Raw genomic sequence first — 23,430 nt, 5'->3', positions numbered from 1 at the left:
GTGTGTATGTGTCTGTATGTGTGTCTGTCTACGTATTTGTCTGTATTTCTGTTTACAGTATATAGTACGTGTGTTTGTACATTAAATATGTATATGTGTGGAAATGCCATATGTTTGTGTGCCTGAGTGTCTGTGAAGATTCACACAGAGCAGCTTGAAGGCAGCTTTAACCTCATCACCTACTGAGATATGCCAGTCACCAGGCTGTGATCTGCCTACCTGGTTTTCCCCATCCACAGCAGGGCTTTTGATAATAGCTGCCTGTCAAAGTGTACAAATCAAACTCCACACCTTCTTCCAGATTGTTAATTTCTTTCACACCACCCACTCCTACGTCATTTTTTTATTTATTATCCTCTCTTTTGTTCGCTTAATTAATCTTTTCAAATCTGTAGCTGGAGTCACAGCAATCACAACTGTCAGCACATTTTGTGAAATGTGGGAATACAGGATGACTGACATTGTTGTTAAAAAGGACAATAAAGAGTGGGACACAGGGAGAGGCAAGAGAATAAAAGATAGAAACTGAGAGAGGGTGAGCATGAGAGCGAGGGAGATGCTGTGAGCGGAGTTGGTGTGTGTCTATTGACCAAGTCATTAAAATCGATGGCTGTCCTGATGAATATCAGCCAGGGGAAGCTAGTGCCGAGCTCAGCAGGGACAGACTCGCTGACTGCAAACGCGATTGAGCACAATTTAAAAGCAGCTCACGTCTGAAAAACACATTAGTATCAAAAGGAAGTTATTATTTCCACATATCTGAGCCTGTTTGTAAGGTTACCAATGTTATCTATGCCAGTGACTCTAATTGTGTCCAAAATGTTGTAGCCACGCAGTATACTGTGATGTTGAAGGCAATGGGGTTTTTTTTGTTGGCAAATGCCTAAAAATAAGGAGCAGATCAAGCACATTGAAAACTTTCGTTGAGATTGAGGTTTGGGGTCACAGACAGATCTGCCGGGCCACCTGCTGCCGTACTGAGCATGTGCCACGGCTCCTCGCCTCTTTTCTCATGTCAAACATCATTTTAACGCTTCCTTCCACCTCACTGGCCTTTACCGGTCCCATTCTCTTCTGTCTCTCTCTCTCACACACACAGTTATGTGGAGGGGCACACACAAACACACACAAACCACCATAAAAGAGGGACACACGTAAATGTAGTCTGCCACTGTCGCACACATTCAGTGACGCCCAGCCTCCTCTCCGCCCAGAGAGTTCATCTTCCAGTCAGCTCACATCAGCCATCACCTGGGGACCAAGCAGCTCTGGAGCTGCTAGTGAATGCAATTAAGATGCCTTGCTGAGTTAAGATCAGTGTTTTACTTTCTACGGCGCATCCTCACATCCAGCACCGGCTCACCTTTTCTCTGCTGTGACCACATGGGGCCCTTATCTACCTTATTCAAACTTTAGCCTCAATAAGATTTTAATTATGTATTCATTTTTTGTTTACTTTTGGACCAAGCATATTGGCACTGCGACATTACTGTCCACTTGCATATTGGTTCTCTGTACATTATTGCTACAATATTACCTCTAAGTGAGGAAATTACAGATCACCAAACCAGTAAAATAATGACTGTTTACAGGCTGTGTGTGCTGGAGCTGATTATTAAAGGGAGATAGGTGCCTATTTGATCATATATAATAAAAGGTTATTTTGGAATAGACATGCTATTTTATTGGGTTGTTTTACCTTGTTCTGGTTTATTATGTTCCTGGATTTGATATTGACATTTCATTTCTGAATGTGTTGTGCAGATCTTTCTATGTAGATATATGTAGCTGCCGCTATTAAGTAGAAATAAAGCAGTGCAGTCAGTATTATTAGAGGTGCATAAATATTAATTTTGATTCAACCACAAGAATTTACTGCCCGCATGACAGGCTGTGCAAAGCCGTTATTAAAAACACAGCCAGTTTGTGATAGCCACACTGAGACCATTAATCATAGCAGGCACATTCATTAAACCCTCCCCTTTTTTCTCTTTCCCTGTCTCTGTCTCTCTTTTACTTGATAGAGTGCAGAGGATCTTGACTACATCGTCACTGCAAATTATACAAAAGTACACCTTTTCACTGACACAAATGTAATACCGATCTGGTGTAAGAGTTGTATGTTGTTGTAGTTTTTTTATTTATTTTAATTTTCTATTTCCAATATGCTGACTAGGATCAGCGTCTGCAGATGAAGCAGTGGTAAATTAATTAAAATCACTGCGGTATTGTGCTGGGCGATTATCTTAAAGCTATCCACGCCAGGATTAGCTAAAGCAGAACTAGGGTTATTATGATTCCAACACAGGCTTAACTTGAAACATGAAATGCACGGATTTTTAAGTTGTTTTTTTTCTATCTCTCTCATAGCATTTCTTAAATGTACCTCTACTGGAAACCGAAATGGAATTCACAAGAGCTGGGAATGTTGCAAATTATTAATAAGGTTGAAATTTATTCCAATCACTTCATGAGCAGGTAATTCTCCTAAATGAATACGTATGCAGTACCACAGTGACATGCTTATGAGTAACCTTGGTGGCCTACATATTAATGATATTGATTCAAACATCTCATTTTAGAACAGCAGGAGCGGTCTAGAGACCACTGCTTCTATGCAGATGTAGCTGAGCAGCTACCTGACACTGTCTCCTTAACAATGGCTTCCATTGAGATGTCTAACTGCTTTTAGTACAGCTCCGACTCTCAGGAGATAGCAAAAAGAAGTGGGAGGAGAGGAAACGTGAGGTAAGCAGCATCCGTGTGTCATAAACGGAGGAAGGAAAGCTGCTCGCCCTCGTTCTTTCTCTCCCTCGTTATCGTATTTTAAAGGCGAGGAGCCCCGCCAGAAGCCCCATACATTATATCTCCCCACAGTTAATATAGGGACGGCGGATAGCTCATTAAGATTGATCATTCCTCATCCACCTCCTCCATGCACAACGCGGCACTGGCTTCATTAATCACCGGGATTTCAAGATAAAGCTCAGTGGCGGCACAGTTGCAGGACCCGGAGCCTGACAGCCCGGCTCCTACATGCATAATCACAGATGCAGTGCAGTCAAGGAGCAGCCGCCTGGCCACGCTAGAGGGGGCACCGGATCCACGCCTCCCTCCCTCCTCTATCCTCTTCTCAACCTACTCTCCTCCTCTCCTCCTCCCCACCTGTCCTCTTCACTGCAATTGTCTGTCTCTTTCCCTCAGCTCCACTCCCATTCCCTGCATAACCCCTCCCATGCTGTTGTCTCTCAGCATCCTTTCCAGCCCCCCCTCACCAATTTCCTTTCCTCTCTTTTCTTGTCATCCACCTCCCTTCTTTTTTCCTCTCTTGTCTTCTGTATCTGCCTTCCTCACCATACCTGCCACCTGTTCCATGCTTCTCTAACTTTTCTCTTTGCCTCCCTGCTTTCTCTACTCAATTGATGCTAGAGTTGTTAGAGATTTCTCAAATTGCCTATTTTTTTAGCCCGGTAATGCCGGTAATGGTTAGCAAAGTGGCAGAGCAAAATTTAAGAAAAGACAGGATTAAAGAGAAAAAGAAAACAATCCCGTCACCGCCAGATTGCTCATTTGCCTCTGACAACTGAACCAAGTTTCAGATGGCTATTTCATCTGAAATGCCCAATCAAACGGTCTCTTTTGCACTATTACTTTCACAAAAAGTCTGCACGTTCTGTCCAGAGCAGGCTGGTTGAGAATTGTAAGCAAAAGACATAAGAAAATCTTTATGACTCTTCATTTAAATCATCTATAATGTTTAAGGTGAGCATGCACAGGACATCCAAGGTCCCATAATTTGTCTGTCAAAGGTAAGATGAACAGAAAAGAAAAGAACAGTTTCTTTCAGTTTTCATTTTTTTGTTCATTAAATAAACGGAATCGTAGCTCTGCAATCGATGAAGTGCTGTATATGTTTTAAAAAGGAACATCTCAACACTGGAGGATTGAATTTCAGTAGTTTCATTTTAGTCATTATCAAGTCTATTCTCACAGTTATTTGTCTCTGTTGTAGTGGCAGGTAGGGGTTACAAGATAAGGTCAGTTTCTTTCTACAGTTTCATTCAATACATTTTTTTCTCTCTGTGACACTTTCTTACACTATATTAAATTACAAAATAATAAGCAAATACAAAAAACATGGTGTAGTTTTTATTAAGTTGAATAGCTGTGGCACTGACAAGGTTGTATGGCTAAATCAGAAATGGTCTGTCACTGTGCTAAATGTTTTCTAAAAGAATCTTTAATATATTTAATTGTGATTTTTTTTTCTTTGTATGATGACTGTTTGCTTAGGCTGAGCCAGCAGTAGTCTACTTTTTCTGGAGAGACAAATTTTTAGCTTATGTTGCGTCTGCTAGTTTGTCGTCGGACGTATTCAGGTCCTTTACTTTTTAGTAAAAGTAATTATCCATCTATCCATCCTAACTGCAGGGTTGCGAGGGCTGGAGCCAATCCCAAACACTCCATTACAAGTAAAAGTCATGCACTTAAAATCTTACTTGAGTGCCGAAGTATTATCAGCAAAGTGTACTTAAAGTAACAAGTATATTGCGTCATCTGTACATCTAAACATTATGTGTGTTGAGTGCTTGAAAACTAGTTAGCTAGTATGCAGAAAAATGTAAACAGTTAGTTAAAAATAATGGTGTCTAGCTTCTGCCACTCCAAATGGTATGACTACACACCAACTCGACCTACACATGGACAGAAAAATATTTTAACAGTATCCACTTTTATATAATTATTAGTTTTAAGTAACATCCAGTTTAAAATCACTTCAAATGTTTGTTAATCCAGGGGTGCTTGAGATAGGGTACATGTGATAGGGCTGCGGGCATACGTCAAGCAAACAAGGTCGGTAGCTCAAATGTTTTCATGTTTTTCTGGGTGCCATCCCAAATAATGAAATACACACACAGAATAAATATGTTGCCTGGATTTGTGATGAAGTTGCTCAGAGCTGTAGCATCATGCATTGAGTATTCAGGAGAGGTCTTTGATTTGAACAGTGCTATTTGCCTTCATGAAATGTCCACTGCTGTCAGTTATGTGGGAGAACATTGATTTGTTTGTAAAGTAGTGGCAAAGTGAATGGAGGTTACACCTCAAATTGGTCTGAATCACAAGCACCCAATGTCAGACTATCTGATAAGACGGTATTAATGACCACAAGTCAAATGTCGATGTGTTATTCTACAAATCAGCCATGAAATAGGCGGTAATGCATTATCAATGAGACCAAGTGTAAACACAGCAGATGTTACCAGGAAGCCAGTCAATAGCGGATGTCTCTCTCTAATGAGAAGACGTAATTGCAAGAGGGAGGGAACTCGGTATCCAAAACAGCAGCAGATGCGCTGCAACGTCTCAACAAAAAAATGCAGAAGAAGTTCAGTGGTATTAGCTCACTAATGTTCACAGTGTGCTCACTTCTCTGAGTGGATGGTAAAACTTTTTCCACACCCAGAAACTTTAAAATGCATGCAGGGCATCTAATAAATACTAATGACTAAGGACCAGACATGAGTAAGAATGGCTCCCCTCCCTGTCTCATTATTCCACAGGGTTAGAGCAGAGCAACAGCCTTAGCATCTGAAGATATACAGTATAATTCTTCTTTGACTTAGACAAATGATAATGGCCTGAATTGCAATCAAGAGATCTTTGTAGGCTAGTGGTGCACTCTGTAAGCCTGAAACACTTAAAGTCTTCCTTAGCAGTAAGACAGAATGCGATGAGATGCCGAAACAGCAAAATGCCATTGCCCTATTAAGTTTACAGAATGTGTTTTGTAGCTAGAGGCTGCAGCTCTGAATTATAGTGCTGATTATTATCATAATTCTGCTACAGTAGTCATTGTAGCCACTCTTCTCTTTCAGATACAGACATTGTTTTCTTATGTAATGCAGCTTGCTGGAGTGCAGGATGAAAAGTATTGTATTAGAGAGTTAAACTTATATTACAACTTTACAAGGACACATCGGCAAGCATAATACATAAGCATTGGAGCATGCTAGACACAATGAGAATTTGTGGGTCAGTCCAGTCGTCTAATAGATTGTTTTCTATCCCTGGAGAGAGATAGAGAAAGAGAGAATCCAATGGAAAGGAGGAGAGGAGGAGGAATGAAAGAAAGGAGAGAGAAAGAAATCTGATGAATTGCAAAGATTACGCGCCTGACTCCACTGTAGGCTCTGGGAGCTCATCTCGGGTGTGCAGTCTGCTGAGAAGACTCCCACATACAACCTAACCCCACCACTAACCTTTCTGCTTGGGCTGCTATGACTTTCACAAAGTAACCCAGTAAACACACATTGTCTTCAGGGAGAGATGTGACATTTATCTTAAGCTGCACTGGTGACATGGGTATATTCTTTTTGGGGTTGTTTTTCTGTGTGTGTTTTGGTGTGTGCAGTAGTGTTGTCCTGCCGTTTAGGGTCAACTTGGTAGAAATGTAGCCTACTGAGGCAAGTATCACCCACGTGCAAAGCTTGTACACAATGTACACAAACCAAAGTCATAAACACAGCCCGAGGTGTAAGACAAGCTGGGGAGCATATCTACATTCTCTCACACATACAATGGCATCTGTGCTCGACCACTAGTATGTGCCTGGGTCCTAAGCAATTGAGGGTGTTGGTTCCAGGCTGCAGTTTAAAGCAGCAATAGTACTTAAGTAGAGTGGGTGATTTTATTTTAAATATCAGTAAAGGATAACTTATATTCAGTGCAACTCTTTCCTTTACAGCACAGCTCTTTTGCACCTCCCTAAAAGTCCAAACTTGCTCTCAGCCAGGCTGTGGCATGTTTAGTTCATCTCACTGCGGTCAAGTGAGCCATTGTTTGTGAAAACTTGGTCAGCCAGCCGTGATGCTTATCAGTTGAGCAATTCTTTCTCACGTTATGTTCATATACATAAAAATTACATTATATTACTCATCATATAATAAATAGGTCTTTATATTTTTTATATCATATATATCATTATGTTATTCTTTTCCATTATTTTTTAATGGTTTTTAATTATATTTAAATTTCAAGGAAATCCACAGTTAAAAAGACTTTTATTTTTAAAAAGTTTAACAAATATATATACCATTTCTAAAGTCAATGAGTAATCATGTAAATAATTGTGATCTCAATATTGATCAAAATAATCGTGATTATGAGTTTTGCCATCAAGCAGCCATGTACTTTATATAGCCATAGTTGTTTTTACTTTGTTTTGTTGCACTTGTTTTTATTCTTAAACGGACACGCACATCATTTCCATAGAGTATTTTCAACATTTAAGGCAACCGTACTTTATATTTCCCTAACGGCACCTTTGCTAGTAGTTCAACCACAACTTTAAAACTTTGTTGTATTTATGGTCTCACTGTCATGAAAAAAAGTGTGTTTTTTTTATGCCAATATAATCTGCAGAGTTGGCACATCTTCATTTCATCCTCCACAACAAATGTAGTGTCTGGGTTATTTGTCGCTCTCCCAAACCTTTGATCACCCAAAGCACTCTTTGTCAGTTTGCACTTCTGAGTTAAAAGCTGTAAATACAGCTAATTGTATGTTCAAGTACACTCCTTTTTATGTGATATTAATTTTTATAGTGACTATGTTAAGAGACCTTGAGGAATATAGCTACTTTGTGCTGTGTGGACAGACAAAAATATTGTCAGAATGTCTGAATTACTAAATTTTTGACCTTTGGAACCAAGTTGCATTCATCTGGCTTCACCCGAGACCCAGTTCTAAAAGGACCCGGTTCCAACATTTCTCAAAACCCGAAAATCATAAGGTCCCGAGCTTATCGATACTGCTATCGAGACTAGCTAGTCCTATAATGTAATTATGTCTTGAGCGTCAAATCTGATTTAACTTGAAACGCGATGCATAAGAAAACTAATGTTTATTTATTGATGCACCGAAACGCGGTATTAAAAAGACAATACTTTATCAGTACACCTGTCTGTAAGGTAAACATGTAGAAAGGGTTCATTTTAAACTGCTCTGTCCTCAGTCTGTCGTCCTGTATGTTTTATGCAAGCACAGCCAACGTTAGCTTGGCAATTAGCCAAATGTTACAAACAGTAGAAAGCTGTCTGTCTGGAGCATAGACTGGTCTGTAGTCTTACAAACTCAGCTGCTGGCTGAGACAAACCAGCCGCTCCTCCTTCCACCAGGTAACATTACCTGCAGGCAGTGAATAACAGCAGAGATGAGGAGGAGGAGGAACTGATACAGACTGATTTCTAAATGTCACTCACTATTGTCATGTCAGATATTGACTTTATATAGTGACTTTGCTGTTGTAAACATTAATGTTGCTGCTCTAGAAACAATATTTAGCTGTATTTAAAATATTAAATTTCAATCCTGTAATTAATTGTAAAACAACCAGGCAGCTATACACACAAGATTATGTTTATTTATCGCAAGTCATATGTCATCTCAGTTTATAACAACGTAATTGCACATTGAATATTTTCCTCATATTGTGCAGGCCTACCTCATGCCCGTTGGGTCTGGTCCTACCAAATAACCGTCACCAAATAATAGTGAAGTATCGATAGTGGTATCGATAAAGAATCGTAACGTTAAGCACTCTCAAAAAGGGTTTTAATATAAATAAAAATGAACGATCCCCATCCCTAACCTGGAGTATTGCTGTAATGGCAGTGGCATGCTCTGCTGCCCCACAGTACACCACCTAATACCATGGCATGTTGACAATGCCTCTCTAATCACTGTCTCAGCTCCCTTCAACAACTATGTGTCCTACCATGGAAGTGTCCTTGCTCAGTCAATGTAAATTGTATTGTATAAGAACAACAGACAGCTTAAATATGATTGTTACTTAAATTTAGTTTTGCGTGGAGAGTTTTAAACATGGTTTGTTGGGAGTGTTTTCTCCCACTGCCTGAGGTGATACAAGCCAGTCAGGTGAAAACTCAGACTTTGGATGGTGAAATGCCAGCGTGTACAGGCTACCTGACTGTGGGCCTGGGAACAAGTTTGATATTTGTTGTAGTCATGATGTTGTGGTTTGATGTCAAGGCTCGATTAGTGCTTGGAACAAAAGTGATCCAGTAAATCTGACTAACAGAAACCTACATTTGTTTGTACTGAGCAGCTCTCATTTCTCCATGTGAGTAAGTGTGACTCACTCTTAGTTGGTCACATGCACAACTGGATGCTCCAAAAGAACTTGGATGCTCAGTCAACCCTCTCAAGGTGAATTACAAATGAAACATGGTTGGCACAGATGTTTTCTGAAAGGTTGCATTCATACTGATACACAAGACCTGTGTCCAGATGATTCATTTCAGTCAATTAGCCTTGTTTTTCCACCGGGGTTTCTAATGTGTGTTAGACAGAACTCTGGCCCTTGTAGTAATTTATATAAAATAGTAACTTAGCAATTTAATTAAAAGGGAATATGGAGAAGTTTTGCACACCCACTCAGTTCTATGCAAATCCCCTCAAAGCATACAGTATGTTATCTACACTAGCCAGCAACTCTTCATGAGTACATTGCTATTAGGATTATTCTCTTATGACATTGTCTTAGTCATAGTTGCGTGTGTGTGTGTGTGTGTGTGTGTGTGTGTGTGTGTTTGTGTGTGTGTGTAGGTACATTTGCACATGTTTTGGTTCTGCATATGCATGGCTGCACGTGTGTCTCTTTGCATTAGCGCTTGTGAGTTTTTGTACAATGATAACGTCGTCTGTTGTGAGGTGGATGAATTACTCAAACCCGAGCTGATTTTGACGATGACGTCCTCCATAACGCTTAAGCAGAATGTTTGCTTATCTGTGATGGGGCGCAGTTCACTTTCACAGCTTCATGTGGCATACTGTTAAAAAAAACAAACAACTAAAATGCATGTTGGCACTATGACAAATAAGCCAATTCGCAAATTCGAGGCTTAAACTTGGCCTGAGTAGTAAAAAGTGGACTTCTTTAAGCATACAGGCCCATATTCCTAAAGCATTTTATCTCAGCTCCAGAAAACAGTTCTTAGAAGTTCTTGGATTTTCCTACCATAAAGCTTCTCAAACCAACTTATAATTTCTTGCATAGAAAAATAAATGCCACAGTAAGGAGTCGGCATTGCAATAACAAGGCATTTAAGAGTAATTGGGATTTATTAATAGATGATTAATCAGTGTGGTTATCAACACATTTATCTAAATCCATCATTAGTTTTGGAAGAATTCCTAGTCATTTGTGTAGCTGTATTGCTTCATTTCAACAAGCACTTTGCACAATGCTCAGAGTGATAGATGAGGCATAACTTGTCCAATCAGAGGCTGTTGCTATGGAACAGTTTGGCTAGTGTCTAAATGTAAATACGCCACAGAAACAAGTCGGGAGCAACACTGAATACATTTAATTAGCAACCCACTAGTGGCACACTATATTTTGGTTAAGGCATATGTGGTTCTTTTTTGTGCTATAAATTCTAGTTTTGTGTTGTGTGATTGGCTGTCATTGGCCAGCATTGCAATTGGCTCTCAATCGACCAATCAGAACCTTCATCCCCACTGCACACTTTTATCTGTCAGTGACAGAAAAACAGAAAAGCGATTACTTATCATCGGAGCAGTTCATTTAACAATTTGGTTTATAATTAATAGTTAATTCAGTGTTCATCACATCTCATTAGTCCATCTTCCTGCCCCACTGACTTTATTTTGTGCTATTTTACCTTTTTCTATATTAGCAATGCTGACAAAACCAAACCGACAGACTGAATTGTAAATAAATGTGATCCCATCAACCTAACAAATTAACATTAAGCTGCCTTCAAGGTGCTGTCGGAAACATTAGAAGGTTTAGGTCAGATTACATGAATCATATGAGCGAGCGGGTGAATAAGTCAGAGAAATGTGGAATTTTCTGTGATGCCCAGGATTTGGAGATGTGACATTTATGACACAGAGCATGACAATGTTGTCATCACTTTCTCAGCCTCTAAGAATAACAATCATGATGAGTATAAACAGGTTGCTGGGCAACTTCTTTATGGGAAGCTGTCCCCCTAAATGGGAAGAACTGTGGAAAATATTGGAGTGTCCCAAGAGATACTTGGGTTAAGATGTTGGTTCTCATCACAGGCAAAACAGGTGGTGAGCACTGAGCTATTATTAAACATGAAAACAGCATTTCCATTTGTGCATCTCTGAATGTTTGAATGGGTATTTTATTTCAGTGATGTTTGATGGAAAAACTACAAGTATGGTTGGTATGTTAATATAGTTATTCATGACTGTCACGTTAGCAGGTTTGCACCGTATTGACTTTCACATTTCAAGCAGGTCCAAAAACAGGATGGAGGGGTGCTGCGCTGATAATGACGTGTCAGAAACCTTTAAAGGGACACACACACATAAAGAAAGATTTGATCATGTGTCGTTGGATCGTGCTAGCATTGAAATCTATGCAATTACACCTATTCCTTATATGCTTTCGTGGTCCCTTTAAGTGTACTTGACTTACCCGGCCGGGTGACAGGTACAACCAGTACTACCTCGGTACACCCCAATTAAGACCTACTTTTAGTTTCTTGCCATGGAGCCATAAAGACTTTGGAGCACCTCTGATTCTCTTGGAACATTTTAATTGCAAGTGAAAACAGGCATCATGACTTGATTTGTTTAGTTTTTTTAAGTATAAAACGCTTTCAGCTGGAATAAACTCTACACTTCTCCTTTGAGTTATTTTGGAACAGAAGTCATGTCCTAGTTATTCTTGTGGTAGAGTTATTCCTGTGGTGTATCTGTTGTAGGTTAGACTCACTCGACATTGATTGCAAAGAGAAGAGATGTGCACACTTTCCTTTTTTATTTTTGTCGTTTACCAGGGTGAAATGTAGAAAAATATAAAGAAAACGAAACTATCATTGCAGACATTCATTTGAACATATTGAATCTGATTGTCTTTAGCTCAGATACTTTGGTGACCAGTTTTCATATGGGTTTCAAAAGAAATAAAATGCATGCATTTTTTAAAACTCCAAAATAAATTTAAATGTTTAACACCAGCAGTGATATTATAAAGTAAAAAAGCATGATTATATTGTACATTGTGATACATATAGTTGTGAAACTTAATCTTGTTTATACTATTTCTGCCCCAGAGAAACTGTGATTTACTTTATACTGACATTAATACTCGCTGATAGAAAGATACTGTAAATGGCCACATTTTTCTGAAAGAGTACCTGTTTTTAAAAAATTAATTTGCTTATTGATGTTAACGTCATAGGGAATTTTTGAAAAACATTTTTTTTAAAGAGTAAGGCTTACTGTAGAGTTTCTTAGGCGGCCATTTTCCTAAAATAAAAAACCCTCCTTCCTGTCTTTTAAATTTTGTTAGTTTAAGGAGCAGCGACTCTTCTACAGTAATTTTCTTTTTCCTTATGAACTGCTGTTTAAAATAGCTACATCAGCCAGGAAACTGTAACGTCGTAATTGCAGCACTGAATGTAAATTTTAACTTCCTGTGAGCTGCAACCAAGCCTGACTTGTAACCTTCACTATATGCGTACAATATAGGGATGCACCGAATGTTCGGCCACCGAAATGAATCGGCCGAAAATAGCGACAAAATCACTTTCGGTGTTCGGCCTAAAACATCAAAAGACCGCATAAATTTTACCGAACAATTACGTTCACATGTTGGCAGTGTGGAAGCATTTTAAAGTGTCTGAGAAAAACGCAAACAATCACCGTTTGCAGACACTGTTCTGCTGAATTATCTCCTAGCACATCCACTCCATCTGTGGCTGACTTCTTAGAAAAGGCAGCAAACGGTCTGACTCACTTTGAGTGTTTCTGTCACTCGTTTCTGAGAAGGCTATTAAGCTAGCCGCACCTAAATTTGGAGTGCACACGTATTCAAGCCTTTATGGTAAATCGACTGAAACGGACCAGAGCGAGCTGACAGGCAGGTTAGTGACTTTATCCTGTCAGTTTCTGTCAGTTGTTGACAAGTGTTGCCGTATGAGAGTCCTACCTGAAGAGAGGCTGTGAAGTCTTCATGTTGTGCGATGCGAGAACCACATACAACTTTATTTATCAAATTGGGTCGAACTTGATCAATTTAGCACACATGTGACAACGTCCGGTTTTCAAAATGAGATGTCTGTACAGTATGGAAATGAGATTAATTGGATTATATTCACAGAAAGTATAAAACATATTACATGTGTCCATTAAAAGTAAATGGACACGTGTAATTTACTTTACCGGACCGTCTTGGGCCTCGGACCCACACACCATAGTCTCTCCAAATCCTGTGGGAAACACTGAGTAAAAAACACATTTTGACTATTTAATTTATGCTATGGTAAAAAAAGGCAGAATAAATGGAAAAAATGTGAATGTACATGTTTGGTGTTCGGTATTCGGAAAATCTTTTCATTATATTTGGTTTTGGCTTCGGCCAAGAATTTTCATTTCGGTGCGTCCCTAGTACAGTACATATTTCTACTTGCTGTCTTCGGAAGACAATCATAGTCACTGTTTGCCATTCCAGTACACATTTAAAGAGTCTGCAGCATTTTCTTTTTTTCAAACTGACCAGACGTTGCAGCGCCTGAAGGAAGGAAGATATGACAGTGCTCTTGTTTGCTAGCCACAGGAGTATCCTCTTGTTAAAACCTGTTTTAGGGAGTATGGCCGCATGTCATCTACTATCCCCCTTTCCTGGCTAATGAGGAAGCCACTGCACCAGCCAGGACCAGAGACTTTCTCCTCTTCTTACTACACACAAACACAAGAACAAGAGAACATTGCATGACATCCTGTCACACTGTTGCAGCAGGCCAACGTATGCTCCCAGGGCTCTATTTGTTTATGTTCTTCCTCCTCTGAGCCTGTTCTTGTTTTTGCTTCAGCATTGTTCTACTAGAGCCAATTGTTTGTTTGCGTGTGTGTGTACATGTCTGACCTTGGACCAGAGGGTATATGTAGAGGTTTGTGCAGGACAGGACAGAGCAGAGCTGTGGTTTTTGCTACTCCAGGTCTTGTCTTGCATGCCTATTGGAGAAGACAACAAAGGCCCAGTCGGTGTCTTTGAGGGGCACAAGGTCCTATCTTTCTCTTTTCTTGTTCCTTTTCTCTGTCATAGTGTCACCCTCCCCCAACCTCTGGCTCAGTCCAGTCTCGTTGACAGCAGTGCTGAGGCTAAAGCAGCTCAGTTCAACAGATTCGAGCAGAGGAAAATATAAAACGTCCTCATCATGGACTATTCTCTAAGGCTATATGGTGCCACTGCTCTCTTACAGACTGAAATCAGGACAGCTAGAGACTCAAGGGGTCTCGAGGATCTCTGATGCCTTCCATGAGCTGATTTGCTGGGAGTAGTCACAAACTGTTGCAACGTCTCCAGAAATGAATGTGGCGGTGATTGTTAGAGGTATGTTTTAAAGGCTGTTTAGAGTCATTGTGCCTTGAACGAAACCCAGGCTAGATTTTGTAACACGTGGTATCTGTAGGCTTTTATCTATGTAAAGCATCATTTGTTCAGAAGATGGTATCTAGATGAGTGGCCTGATAGTGTTCATGACATTTTGCACCTGTTAAAGCCTGACATTTAGCCACCATGGCTTTTGGTGTTTGAAAATAATGGCTTGTGGAATGTTTCTTTTGAAAAATGGTTCCCTTCTTGTTACCTTTTGTAGGAAATTAGGCATAATTCAGTGTGATTTTATAATGTACTGTCTCATTCTTTGAAATAAGAAAACATTATATTTCAAATATAGTCTTGTTTATTAAAATCTACTCAATTGCCAATTTGAAGTAAAAGTAAAGATATTACTATTGCATTTCTTATGCTTTGAATTTTGCATACATTTATAGTTTGTTATTCAGGCACCAGGGATCTAAAACAGGTAGAGTAATTTAACTAAAAAAAAATGCTATTTCCAGAGAGGGGGGGGTTACACAAAATTTAATGAAAAATGTGGACACTTTGGTTTATTTTATTTGCTACAAGCATTTAGATTGTATGACTTTGCAAGAGGAGATATATTGAAGTGGACATAAACTTTTTTGTCTGTTAGCAAGAACAATGTATTAATTAAATGAATTATGTAAGCCACCTACTGTATGTAAAGTAATAATAAATTTAATATACAGATAAACATATTACATTTTGAACTTTTTTTTTGTCATTATAGAGATTTGAGGTAGATGAAGAAGAGAAGTGGGTAGATTTAAATATGCTAATTAAATGTAATAGAATTCAGATTTCTTCTTATTTTCCATAAATTTGCCCTCCTTCTGTTTCTCTTGGATTACACAGACAACTTTGGAGCATAACAAAATGCATACTAATGTCATTCTGAAATAATTGACTTACACCTGTACAGCATGTAATTATACTCAACAAAAATACATATTTTGCCTTCTTATTCTGACTAAATATTTTCCTAAAGTAAAGTGTTATTTTTATTGAACAGCTCCATTTTATTTGTTTGTTGTTGTTTTTTTTTTTTTGCAAGCTTGCTCTCAAAAGCCTCTGTTATTTGGCATCCAGAAATCTTTATTTCCTTTTTTAAATTATGATCTTCGGATCATATGACCCGATTTTAAATAAGCATGGTTTAGCTGCACAGAGAAAGGAAAATAAAAAAATCATATATACATAAATAAGTCAAGAATTTTGTGCAAACGGCTCCTTGGCATTAGAGCTGATACTGACTCGTTTGTTGAACTTTGGACCTGAGGTTGCAGAATGAAAGAGATTGCATTATCCAACAGCTTGTGCTGATAGTGAACTTTGACCATCGCTGTGCCTGTAAATGCTGCACGTGGGTGTGTTTTAATTTGTGTGTTTTGTTTGGGTGTGCAGTCAGAAACAGGGACAGTATTTCAAGTGTTTGCCTTGCAGTGGTAAAGCAGCTTCTTCCAAACATCCATCAGTCTATTGTTCAGATTTACACTATAATGTTTTGGATTCTGTGACAAAAACAAGTTAACCCATAATTAATATCAGATCATTTATTTATCCTAATCCTCTCTTATTATTAGTGTAACTCTTCACATGGGAATACCCCTCATAAATCCTCCTGACATTATCCTGTAGTGTTTTACTGCTGCGTTTCAGGCCCTCTGTTCTCTGCAGTGGAAAGACATTTTTTGTTGAGCCCATAACTTCTTTTGTGTGCTGCTTTTACTATGAATTACGCTCTTAGGCCACTCTTCTTAGTCTGTTGCAAGTTCTTCTTTGAAATGGAATTTCTCAAATGTCCCTACTTATCAAAATGCTTCTGTAAAAGGAAGCCTATTTTGATCTGACTCCCTCAGTCCAATCTGCTTCAGTCCTGCAACAGTGCTGCTGCTGCATACTGTAAAATAAGCTATAAGCAGACTACTTTTAATTTATTTTGAGTTGAGCAAAATTTTATCTAATTTAGTTAAAAGTAATCTTAAAAATTATTAATTATATTATTAAATTATTAATTAATTAAAATTGCAAACAATTGTTTGTTTAACCTACTGATTGAGGAAATTGATCATTTTATCTTTTTTGTGATTTTATATATTTAATCATTGTCAAATATTCATTCATACAATAATTTTGATCATGGTAGCATCCCTTATAATGTAAATGGAATATTAACTGTATTTAATTCTTTTTAACATTTAATGTGATTGGGTTATCAAATATATTATCGTTTTGAAGAAAATACAGACACAGCATGTATTACTAGAAAATAATCATTAAAGAAAACAAAAATCAACAAAATATAATTTTATTCATTTTTATTAATTTGAAATTAAAAAAGGATTTTTTCTAGCTAATAGAGCATAAGACATTGTCAGAAATTATTAACGAAAGAACTGCTTTATAGCTTTATCATCTAGTCGCCTTGAAGATAAAAAGTAATTTAATTTAATTTTCATATGTGGTGTGGAAAATGATAATGCACTGCTTCAGTAAGAAATGTGTCATTCTAAAGTTTTTTTACAAGCTTAAGAAAACCCATTATGGCAGGGTTGTACATTGAATTATTGATCAGCTAGCATGGTTTGTTCTGGATAATTAAACTGCGAGTGTTGGTGGGAATTGATCGTTGAAAGTTTAACAGAGAACAAAAACAGAACAAAAAGGTCAGTGGGGGAACACATCAGTGTCCTATCTGCTGCGCAGCATAGAATGTCATCCAGTTGGATGAGATATGTGGATGATTACATGTTTACTTGTGCTGTAGAAACACAAGATTTATCAGAAAAGATAAGAAGTTAAACAAGAGTAAGATAAGATAAATAATTCTTTAATGGATTACAAAGTTGTCAAAAGGACTTTTTGCTGTATTTATTGTATATTCGGTGCTTCACTGGTTGTCATATCTCGCCTGTCTTGAGAAACAACTTTCTCTATCATATCCTCTTCATCTACTTGCTCTGAAATAATTGTTTTAAAAAATGTGTATATTGTTTAGGACTATATATATATATATGTGTATATTTTTTTTTACTTCCCCACATTTTGAACACATTTCTTGCTTTCTTTAATACCAAAAATAATGCAATAGAAATCCAAACCTATCCTTTTAAGAGCTAAATATCTGACAGCTCTATCCAATCTTTTGCCAGAAATTCGTATTTATGGTCGTGAGCTGAATTTTAAATTTCAGAAACCATTTCAGACAAAATCATGGTGGTAAAAAGGTGTGGAAAACGTCACATAATGACTGAACTTCTTTATACCATTTTGCAGCTCTGCAATTTGGCGAGTTACCCCCACAAAAAATACAGAAAACATTGTTTATTTGAAGATGTATCTCAAAGTTTAGATTTGCAACACAAAATGGAGGGTCTACGAGGCACATGTAAAATACATGTAGAACCCTAAAATGGCTCCAAGTTCAGCAACCAATGGTGTGAAGCATCAGCCTTCTACAGCAGCCAATCGTAGCTCGTTGAGCGACTTACTACACCTTATAGTAGGGAGGCACTGTGCGCGCTGATAGGTTACCAGAAATCGCACCGAGGAGCCCATTGGCTACAATGCTCACACATGTTTGACAGTAGGGTTACTAGGCTGAACAGCAGAGTTGGAACTGTTTTCATACCCCCTGTGCAGTGTGTCAACCAATCATGAAGAGCTAGCTTAGGGCGTTGTAATTATTGTAAATGGCTTAGAGGCAGAAAACTATGCTATTTCATCACTGTTTGCAGTCCATGATATACGCCAGCAACTGCAGCACAATATACCCCTATGAGGATTTCTGTGTACTTCCCACAAAACCACTATATTGGCGGTCCTCAAGAGATATTTCCTTTAAGAGTATTGAGACGTATTCTGTTTCAAAGCTGCCGTGGTCCCATTGAACATGTCTGTGCCTCACCACACTCCATGCCAAACCTGAGAATGGGGATGCCATGTGCAGTTTCATGGTCCCCGATGGTGATGAGGTGTTCTGGGGGGCTCACCAATCCACACCCAGGAAGCCATAATTAGCTTTTCCATCAGGCATTCAGGTGCGTCTGCACGGCTCCGAGGGAGGCGACCATTGTTTGCTGACAAGTGGAGTTCTCTGTCTCCCCCTCTCACTTTCTTTATTCTCGGGGCAAATGGGTGGTATGCGGTGTGGCTGATTGAAGGTGAAAGCCATATCGGTCGCTGGAGATTCACTAATGCAAACTCAAAACTACTGTGTATTCACTATTCACAGTCCATGCCCACACAGTTATCAGATAGCTGGCCATCTGACAAGCAGCAATGGAGTGGAATGTGGAGAGATGCATGAAAGACGAGGCAAATGCCAGCCTTTGTGTTTGCGTGTGCATGTGTATGGCTCACTCTAACCATGCAGCTGTGCATCTAGTCTAAGTACAACGGACATATTGCCCCCCCCATTTGGTATTCAGCATGTTTAATAACCAGGTCATTTTCTTTCTGGCAATTAATTCCTTGATGCGATAACCCTTAAGGATGCGCCGCTCAGAGAAAAGGCTTTTACCAAAGTGCGCTTCTGAATTGCACCTTATTTGTCATGTGTCTTTATACTGTATAATTTCATCTACCAAATTTATTCAGAGCTGAGCTCCCAGTGTCAGTCAGAAGAATGGAAGGAGCTAAATGAGTGGATATTCCAGCCAAATAGAGGGGCGAGTGTCATTCCAGGTTAATTAAATCCCTACTTTGAGTCTGGCATGAACACAGACCTCTTTCAGGATGATAAAGACCTACTCCTTGATTTCAGCTTGGGTGTCGCCAGTACAATCACAAGTCTGATCAGTTTCCCCACATTTAATGATAAGCCGGGCTGTGCAAAGCACATATTCATCCCTAACAGTCTATGATTCATCCATACACACGTACAGCTTGCTTGTTAACACATGACAACAAATGACTGTGCAGCGCCACTATTTGCCATTGCCATGTTTAAGCAAGAACTGTGAAGGTAGTGTCCAGACAAGTTTCAAAAAAAGTAACATGGCTACTGCTTATCTTTCCCCAGCATAGAATATGTGCCTTTAAACATTGGAGACAGCGCCTTGTGCCAAATAAACACTCACTATGCCTCACATCCTACAGTTTCTATGAAATGCTCTGTTAATTCTAAGATGAACCTGGCTCCCTCTATAATCGTAATGCCCCACATTATCGTGTCTGTAGCTCACCATTTGAGTCTCCTAGTGTTCTCTTTTAGTGGCATTCTTGATGGGAGATTAACAAAGCTGCAGTGTTCCTAAGGCTGTAGAATAAGTTGCTAGTCTCCCGCTGATTTTCACTCTCAGCATCTCCTCATGGTGCCTCATTAAGACACAGAGAAACAAGCGCCTCCGACCCAGCACTACAGTAAGGCCAGGCCTAACATGGTGCTGCTACACCACATCATACAACTCACTGTGTACCAAGGCCTTCAACAGCATATTGGTTTGCTTCGAGCATGTTTTCTCAGATTGTGTTTCCTCCCTGTTTTGTTTCTTTTGTTTTTTGTTTTTTTTTGGAAGATGGGGTTGGGGGGTATTTTTCCGAGAGAGAGAGAGAAGCGGGTGTTTGGATTTGGGGATAAGCAGTTGTTTTCTCATTGAGCGACATTTGAAGGTCAGCTCTTCGCCGAGTAGGGCACTTGTGAGAAGCCAAAGAATTTTATTTCAATATGAATAATGCATTGACCGTGTCTCTGTTTTCAGCCCACATCTCTTTTAGATGCTTTTTAATCTCATTCAGCTTCCTTTTGGTTGAAGTTCTAGTGCTACAGTGTAAAGGTCAAATACAGTTAAACAAGTGTCTTTTCTCATAATAATCCTAGTTTTTGATCTCATTCCAAGTCCTATGTTATTCACTAGCATGCTTTGGGTATTGCATACTAGTAGCACAGCGTAGGATATGAGAGCTAATTATTTACTTTTTTCACACACACACACCCCCACATCTCATTTTGCTTTTGCTAAAATATTTGATCAAATCTGTACATGTCCCTTCTTTTCTATCATATAATGGACATTGTTTCTTTAGACTGGCCAACAATATTGTGTTTTACAGTCTGCACTTTACCACATTTTGTTATGTTTCTTGTTGTCATGCTATTGTTGTTCATGTATGTTTGGAGGAGAGAAAATTCTAAACCCAAATGTGGCATTGTCTGTTTCTTTTTCTTGTTCTACAGAGATGTTGAAGGAGTTGAACCAACAGCGCAGAGCGAAAGAGTTTACAGACCTGAAAATTATTGTTGAAGGCAAAGAGTTTGAAGTCCACCAAAATGTTCTAGCTTCCTGCAGCTTGTATTTCAAGGACCTGGTGAAAAGGTTTGCCTTCGCTTCCCCTCCCACCAGCTGTTGATCCAATCTGTTCTTTTCATAGGGCGCATTTGTGTCGCTTTTTTTTCCCTTCCCCTCTCTCTCTTGCAGGTGTGTGAAGACTTTGGTTCCTAGCACAGGGCCAGCAGCCATTCCTTCCTCTTCCCACTCAAATGAATGTATCTATGACTGGAGAAAAAAGGTCAACCCTCGTCATTACCTTTCCTCCCCATGTAGGGCAATTTAACCACATTTCCATTTTAATGAGCAGTGAAAATGTTCCATGACTGGGGATGTTCTAAAACTCACCAAAGGGCCAAAACAAAAGAATCATACATTCTACACTCTGGGTGTTAATTCGCAAAAGCCACACTGTCTTCTGTGGGCAGAGGGATTTTTGTCTCCAGAGTTGCCATATTTTTCTGTTGTTAATTATTTTTTTTTGCTGCAAAACAGCTTTTTCATATGCTAATAAATCTTGGTTAGTGTAATAAAAAAGACATTTCAGAGTCATAAACAAAGGGCAAAAGAAAAGCACATCTAAGACTTACTGAACCACCACTTTCACAGGTTAACACCACCCTTCACTAATGTATTCACTTGATGTGGATCTAAGTATTCCCCTAGTATTCTGCCCTTCATACTCCATATTTTTTGTCTTCCCGGGTTGTTATGTTTACGTGGGTGCCTGTACCAGGGTGTGTGTGTGTGTGTGTGTGTGTGTGTGTGTGTGTGTGTGTGTGTGTGTGTGTCAGCTACAGACCTTTTAAGTGTCTCTAGATGTGTGTGCACACGCATGAGTGTGTAAAGTCTGATAGCGCAAGTATGTCTTTTTTTATCTGCCTTGTTTTCCGGGGAGTGAATACCAAAATTCCCTAATGTCCTCATCCATACTTCGAATCCTTGCAGGTGTTTTCAGCTTGATTGAGAGTCCCCTGGACCCAAAGTTATTTTGCCCCGCCTTGGTGGTGTGTGTGTGTGTGTGTGTGTGTGTGTGTGTGTGTGTGTGAGAGTGTGTGTTTGTTCTCACTTGCATAGCTAGGGATGAAGTGCTGAGCAAAGACAAAGGCAGAAAAGGAAGACACACACAGTCACTTGCAGTAGCTAGAATGTCTTAGGGAAGTTTGCCACTGCTGCGTCCACTGCAAGCTCATCGGAGAGTGGAGAGCTGCTTATCAGCCGCTGTGGCCTCCTCACTTAGTCATCACTGTTCCTTCTGAATGGGTGTGAAGAAGACCAGAGAGAGAACAGAGGTAGGAAAGCCACAGAGCTCCGTCTGTAGTAGGACCACTCATCTCTACAGCTACACTCGTATACGCCCCATGAATAAAAAAAGAGATGCTGAGGCTTCCTTTGACCTTGACAATAGCAAAGATTCCTCCTGAGAGGCTGAAGTGACTTTGGATAGAACTTTAGCCCCCATGCTGGTCAACCTGTCTATCAGATTGTCTCGTCTGTGCCTGTTATCCGCGACAAAGCTAGATCATTTATGCGTAAAGACAGGGCCCCTGAAAGACACCGGGGCTCCCAGAGGAGCGGGCTGAATTTCATCAAGCTACTCCTCATGCCTGCTTCTGCCTACATTGTCAGATTTTTCTTGTCTAATTTGACAGTTTAATAGAGCAAATTCTCATTAATTGGTTAATTAATTGTAAAACTACTTTGATTTACTGTCATAACACTGTAATTTTTTTTACAAGATTAAGTCTAAAATAGAAATCTTCTCATTTAACTTCACACTGGAGAATATCTGAATTGGTTATACTAATTGTTAATTTTGTAAGACGTCTGTGGTTTGATGCAATGAAGTCATGATCATCAGCATTATGCTAACACGACACCGTCAACAGCAATTGCTGTCACTGCTGTTTTAAAAGGCATGTGGTACCTTGACTTTATGGAAATGAGAGCTGCATGAGACCAGGACAGCAGTGAAGCGTTGGCAAGAGAAGGGCAGAAAGGGAGTAAAAGCAAATGAATACAAGTGAGATCAGGCAGTATGAAGGGAGAGAAGGAGACCATTTTGGTCATAGGTGTGAGGTGTTTGCAGCTAGACATAGTGTAGCAAGCTTGGTCAGAGAGGAGCAAAGAGAGCCAAAGGCCTGTCTGTCATTGAGTTACAACCTCCCATGTGCGGCTCAGGTCACTTTCTTAGTGCAGCTGAAATTATGCTGAGGCTACACGTGGCTCACAACTGTCCACATCTTTATGAGGTCAAATAAAAGAGAGACTTCATCTGCTTATATGCTCTGTGTCCCGTCCAGCCTCCCTTGCCCATCTCATTCAGGAGTCATTCACTGTCGTTCAGACACCCTGTCAGCTCGCTATAAACCACTGTGGTGTGTGTGTGTGTGTGTGTGTGTGTGTGTGTGTGTGTGTGTGTGTGCAGTATGTGCTTAAAATTGTTAAAATGTGTATGTGTGCGCAAATGCACTTGACATGAAATGTGTGCACATGCGTTTTACTGTGTGTGTGTGTGTGTGTGTGTGTGTGTGTGTGTGTGTGTGTGTGTGCGCGTGGGCGTAGGATGCAAGGACATAATTCTTGTGTGTTATCCAGGCAGGCTGCCATTAGTCAGAAAGAGAAAGTAGAGATATATTGCTGGAGGGTGAGGGAGTGCACATCGCACTTGTTTTTCCTGCCCCCCCCCCCCCCCCCCCCCCCCCC

General features: G+C 39.5%; 1 protein-coding gene across 3 annotated transcripts in view; it reads left to right on the top strand.

Moving 5' to 3' along the window:
* Positions 1–23,430, top strand: part of LOC123977672 (kelch-like protein 29) — a 212,939-nt gene that overhangs the window by 115,641 nt on the left and 73,868 nt on the right. For all 3 annotated transcript variants that reach the window (XM_046060558.1, XM_046060559.1, XM_046060560.1), the window contains one exon: positions 20,634–20,772. In XM_046060558.1, the coding sequence (XP_045916514.1) occupies positions 20,634–20,772 (139 nt within the window). The remainder of the gene's footprint in view (positions 1–20,633; positions 20,773–23,430) is intronic.

This window comes from Micropterus dolomieu, linkage group LG10 (assembly GCF_021292245.1).
Source record: "Micropterus dolomieu isolate WLL.071019.BEF.003 ecotype Adirondacks linkage group LG10, ASM2129224v1, whole genome shotgun sequence".
Classification (NCBI taxonomy): Eukaryota; Metazoa; Chordata; class Actinopteri; order Centrarchiformes; family Centrarchidae; genus Micropterus; species Micropterus dolomieu.
The sequence above is the reverse complement of the archived record's forward strand: the minus strand, read 5'-3'. Positions and strand labels throughout refer to the sequence as shown.